The following is a 4,786-nucleotide window of genomic DNA, read 5'->3' as shown; positions in this document are numbered from 1 at the left end:
GATTGCTGCAACTCCACCTCCTCGGCCCGTGCCTCGAGCAATATGAGTGTTGACATGGCTGGGTGGAGTGGCCTCATTTATGCTGACATATTCTTCATGTCTCAACCAAGTTTCAGTGAGACAGCATATATCAATATTATAATCTGATATTAAATCATTTACCAATATTGCTTTAGATGCTAGAGATCTTATGTTTAAGAGACCACATTTAATCTTCCTGTTTTGTTGCACTGTAGTAGTTGTTACATTTACTTTTATTAGGTTATTATGTATGACACCTCTATTAGGTTTTACCTTAAATTGTCCTTGGGCAGACACACACACCGCTAATATTGGGTATTTTATTGGGTTCGGGATTCCTATGGGTGACTGCCTAGGAGAGAGCGCAGAGAAGCGTGTAAGACTGCGACTCTGCCTCCTGGTCTCAACTCCAGTTTGTCATGGATTACGTCCACAAAGCCCTGAAATGTTTGCCGAAATGAGATCTGCACCTTTCAAAGTAGGGTGAATGCCGTCTCTCTTAATCAGACCAGGTTTTCCCCAGAAGGCTGTCCAATTATTTACGAAGCCCACATTGTTTGCTGGGCACCACCAAGACAACCAGCGCTGAAATGATGACATGCGGCTATACATGTCATCATTGATCAGATTGGGGAGGGGACCAGAGAAGATTACGGTGTCCGACATTGTTTTAGCATAACTACACACCGACTCCACATTAAGTTTTGTGCATTCTGATTGGCGTAAACGAACATCATTACCACCGACGTGAATAACAATCCTACTGTATTTACGTTTATCTTTAGCCAGCAGTTTAAGATGCGCCTCAACGTCGCCCGCTCTGGCCCCCGGAATGCATGTGACTGTGGAGGCTTCGGTCTCTAAATTCACGTGTCTCATAATAGAGCTACCAATAACCAGAGTTGGCTTCTCAGCGGGTGTCTCGCTGAGTGGGGAATATCTGTTAGATACGTGAACGGGTTGGTGGGGACCTGCGGGTTTCGCGTTATGCCCCTTCTGAACAGTCACCCAGCCTCCCTGCTGCTCGGGAGTTGCCGGGGGACGGCTAAGAGGAGCTACATTTTGCCGGTCCGCACATGCTAACATGGGCTTTACTTTAACTGAGTTACTTTCTAAGATGCGGAGCCGGGCTTCTATGGCTATGATTCCCGCCTCCAACCTAACAACTATACTACATTTAACACATGTATCCTTACCAGTAAGGGAGGCCGGGAAGTAACCAAACATGAGACAGGAAGAGCAGGAAATAGCACCAGAAGGTGGGGAAAGAGCCATGGCTAGCTATCAAGCTAAAGTAGCTACCGTTAGCAAACCCGAAAAGAGTGTAGGCAACTGTGGAGTTACAGTCGCTAAGAGAAGGAGAGTTGTGAGTGCTTAAGCTGTAGTAACGTGTGTTTACAACGTCAGGCAGTTGCCGTGATCAAGAGTTTTAAGACGATCGATTAAGTTTAAGTTAATAAGCTATCAGCAACAGAACAGGCACACGGGATTTGAAATGTTCGCTGCATACATGAGCCTGTAAATCTCTCGGTTCGGGCCGGCCACATTTCGCTAGCCACTGCCTCCGAATGTACTTCTTACGCTTACCTTTTGGCAACAGATGGAACCGAGCATTCCGTGGATTGTTCCTATCAGAATTGTGGCAATATTTTGCGATACAGTGAGGCATATTTGAAGAGAGAAACTACAGTAAATAACATGGAGATCAACGTGTCTTCGAAAACCAAACGCATGGTTTACGTCACGTCCGGAAAATGGCGGCGCCCACAGTGTTGATGTTATTTCGGTATATAATCAGTTTAAAATCACTGATAATGTCGTCGGATTAAAAAAAAAAAAAAAAGACTGGCAGAGACTGGTCTGTTTTATCGGATGATAATTATTTAAAAATGAGTGTCATGAGCATACCATTCCTTTAAGCGCATACATTTGCGCTTCAATGTCATGCAATCTACCCACACGACCTTTGCGATCGACGTATTGGGCACCCCTAATCTACATGATCAATATACAGGGCTTACTTTGTAGACGTTAGACAAGTCTTAACGAGGCCCACCTGTTGCAAGCTAATTGAACACAGGTGCAAGCATTAGCTGAGGCTGCACCTGCCTTGTTGATTGGCTGCCTGGTGGTAATATGTGTCAGTATTAAAAGCCCTGTCTCGTGTGTCATTGCCAAGTGCTCTCCACCCGCAGTGAGTTTGATTTTACAGAATGGGAATCCTATGAGCACCTATCACAGCTGTATTGGTTGTCACAGCACATGCTGATGCTCAAATAGTTGCGGCAAAGAAAGTTATCTCATCTCTTCACATTACCAGCAGTCATGTGCAACAGGATGATACGCAAAAGAAAAGGCGCTGGTATTTACCTGGCTGCAGCTGTTATTCTGATGTGTTATTTTGCGCAAGATGGGAGAAAAGATGGGAGAAAAGATGCCGATACAACAAATGGGTTCCAAGAGGGGACAATTGTTTTCGGGAGAGCTTTTGAAAAAGGGTCAGGACTTGATTCTCAAGTCACAGACGGGACCAATAAGTCATCCTCAAACGCTTATGAGGAGGATGAAGGTGCTTATCAAGCAGATGCTGCAGGTAAAAATATGTTGATTACGTATTGAAGGGTTTGTTATTTTGCTTGAATTGTTTTGCATCTCTTTAAAGTACAAACTATTTAAAAATATGTATATTATATTCGCCTTCAGGCTGAATGAGCCCAACACAAGTCGCCAGTCCCAAAGGCTCATCATGGAAGAGCATGTCGCCCTCACTGCAGTGTGGTTCGGGCCAGTTGAAGTTCAGAGTGGTGGAACCAGGAGCGTCACAATTTGCAGTAGAACAAGGTACATTAATAGCCATAATATCCTAAATGTAGACTTGATTTATCTCTACCAATGATATAAACACTGAACCTTTTTACCCCACAGGAAATGCACCTCCAATGCCTCTGTCCCAGGTCCCGTCTACCTGTGGCTACAGCATGCAGAGGAACTCACATGCATTTGTCATGTTGGTTTCCTATGATGGCTGCAACATGGTTCAAGAGGTAATGTGAAACTGATTTGAAGTGAGTTTAAAAAAACGATGGCTATTGCTGTGAATTGTTATAGTTATGAATGGTTTAATGAGAGCCAAACAAATTAAATGTTTAATCTGCATCATATTGATCTCAAGCGAAAATGTGTCTTCAGCTTTTCAAATGCGAGTTGTTTTTCGCTTGCTTTCAAATGTACTGATTAACTATGTTTTTTGGATGGGGACCGACATTCAAATATGTTGCATCATGATGATCTATTCAGAAGATGTAGCATGAGATTAATCGTTTGCCTTGTACAGTCAGATTGTAACATTGACAGGTTTGTGTGATTCCTTGCTGTTTCTAATTGTATGTTTTTCTCCCAAAGGGTGGAAGTTATGTACTCCCGATGCGTTGGCAAGGAATTCCAGTATCTCTCTGGTGTTCCAAACCTGCCTCAAATCCTTCTTCCAAAACGACTTCCCCCAATTCCCCTGTAGCTCAGATGCCTCAATACCCTCAGATGCCTCAATTCCCTGAGATGCCTCAGATGCCTCAATTCCCTGAGATGCCTCAGATGCCTCAATTCCCTGAGATGCCTCAGATGCCTCAATTCCCTGAGAAGCCTCGGATGCCTCAATTCCATGAGATGCCTTGGATGCCTCAATTCCCTGATATGCCTCAATTCCCCGAGATGCCACAAAACCCCGAGATGCCACAAAACCCCGAGATGCCACAAAACCCTGTAATGCCACAATTCCCTTAGATTTCTCAATTCCCTGAGAGGCCTCAATTCCCTGAGAGGCCTCAATACCCTCAATACCCTCAATACCCTCAGAGGCCTCAATACCCTCAGATTCCTCAATTCTCTGAAATACCTCGGATGCCTCAATTCCCTGAGAGGCCACAAAACCCTGAGAGGCCACAAAACCCTCAGATGCCTCAAAATCCTCAATTCCCTCAGATGCTTCAATTCCTTCAAAACCCTGATATGCCTCAATTCCCTCAAAACCCTGAGATGCCTCAAAACCCTCAGATGCCGTTTCCACAATATATGCCGATGTATCCTGCCTTTAATCCTCTTTATCCTCCCAAATATCGAGCTACAAAGCCAAAACCTACTGCGGCGACAACACCAACTACAACTAAACCAAAGGCTAAAAATCCCTCATCGCAGCTTCCACCATCTATGCCTTACTATCATCTTTACCCTATGACCCCTCCCTATCCCCAATATCCAGCCACTCCAGCTACCACTGTGAAACCAGATTGCCCGCCCACTCCGGCACCCCATCCTCCTTTTCATCCCCATGTTCACTTGCCCATACCAATGCTGCCTCCTTTTCCTCCTCCACGCTACCATACTTAAACAGTTCTAATAAAAGTTTTGAACAGAGACTCTTTATAGTTTGTGCTTTTGTTAACCTTCAACTACCCAAGAGGCTTTTTATTCCAGGCTCTTCGAGAAGTCTCATTTGGTTTGTGAATGAGTGAACTGTCCATATTGAGAAATGACATTTCATTTAAACAGAAAAATTGTGCTGACAAATTAACTTAAAGTGCACACTTTAAATTCCTACATTTATAAATGTAATTTATGTTTGGCATTTGAAGTGTTGTCATAGTGTGGTTTGTGTCCACACGGTGGCATCATTGCTCAACCATTTCTTAGTAGGTTTTGAAATGGAACATTTTGTGTTCACACTAGCTTTCCTTGTGTGAACAAGCTTTAAAATGGTTGTTTTTTTGAA

The 4,786-nt window shown here is 43.8% G+C and overlaps 1 protein-coding gene across 1 annotated transcript; it reads left to right on the top strand.

The window, feature by feature from the left end:
• The first annotated feature begins 2,223 nt into the window (after nt 1-2,223).
• Nucleotides 2,224-4,433, top strand: LOC117467005 (uncharacterized). The gene is made up of 4 exons (XM_034110552.2): nt 2,224-2,614; nt 2,725-2,862; nt 2,947-3,065; nt 3,424-4,433. Exons 2-4 carry the CDS (start codon nt 2,730-2,732, stop codon nt 3,799-3,801), a joined length of 630 nt encoding a protein of 209 aa, XP_033966443.1. The 5' UTR covers nt 2,224-2,614; nt 2,725-2,729; the 3' UTR covers nt 3,802-4,433.
• Nucleotides 4,434-4,786: the final 353 nt, after the last annotated feature.

This window comes from Pseudochaenichthys georgianus, chromosome 21, assembly GCF_902827115.2.
Source record: "Pseudochaenichthys georgianus chromosome 21, fPseGeo1.2, whole genome shotgun sequence".
NCBI classification, from domain to species: domain Eukaryota; kingdom Metazoa; phylum Chordata; class Actinopteri; order Perciformes; family Channichthyidae; genus Pseudochaenichthys; species Pseudochaenichthys georgianus.
Note: the sequence above shows the minus strand (reverse complement) of the source record. Positions and strands in the feature narration are given on the sequence as shown.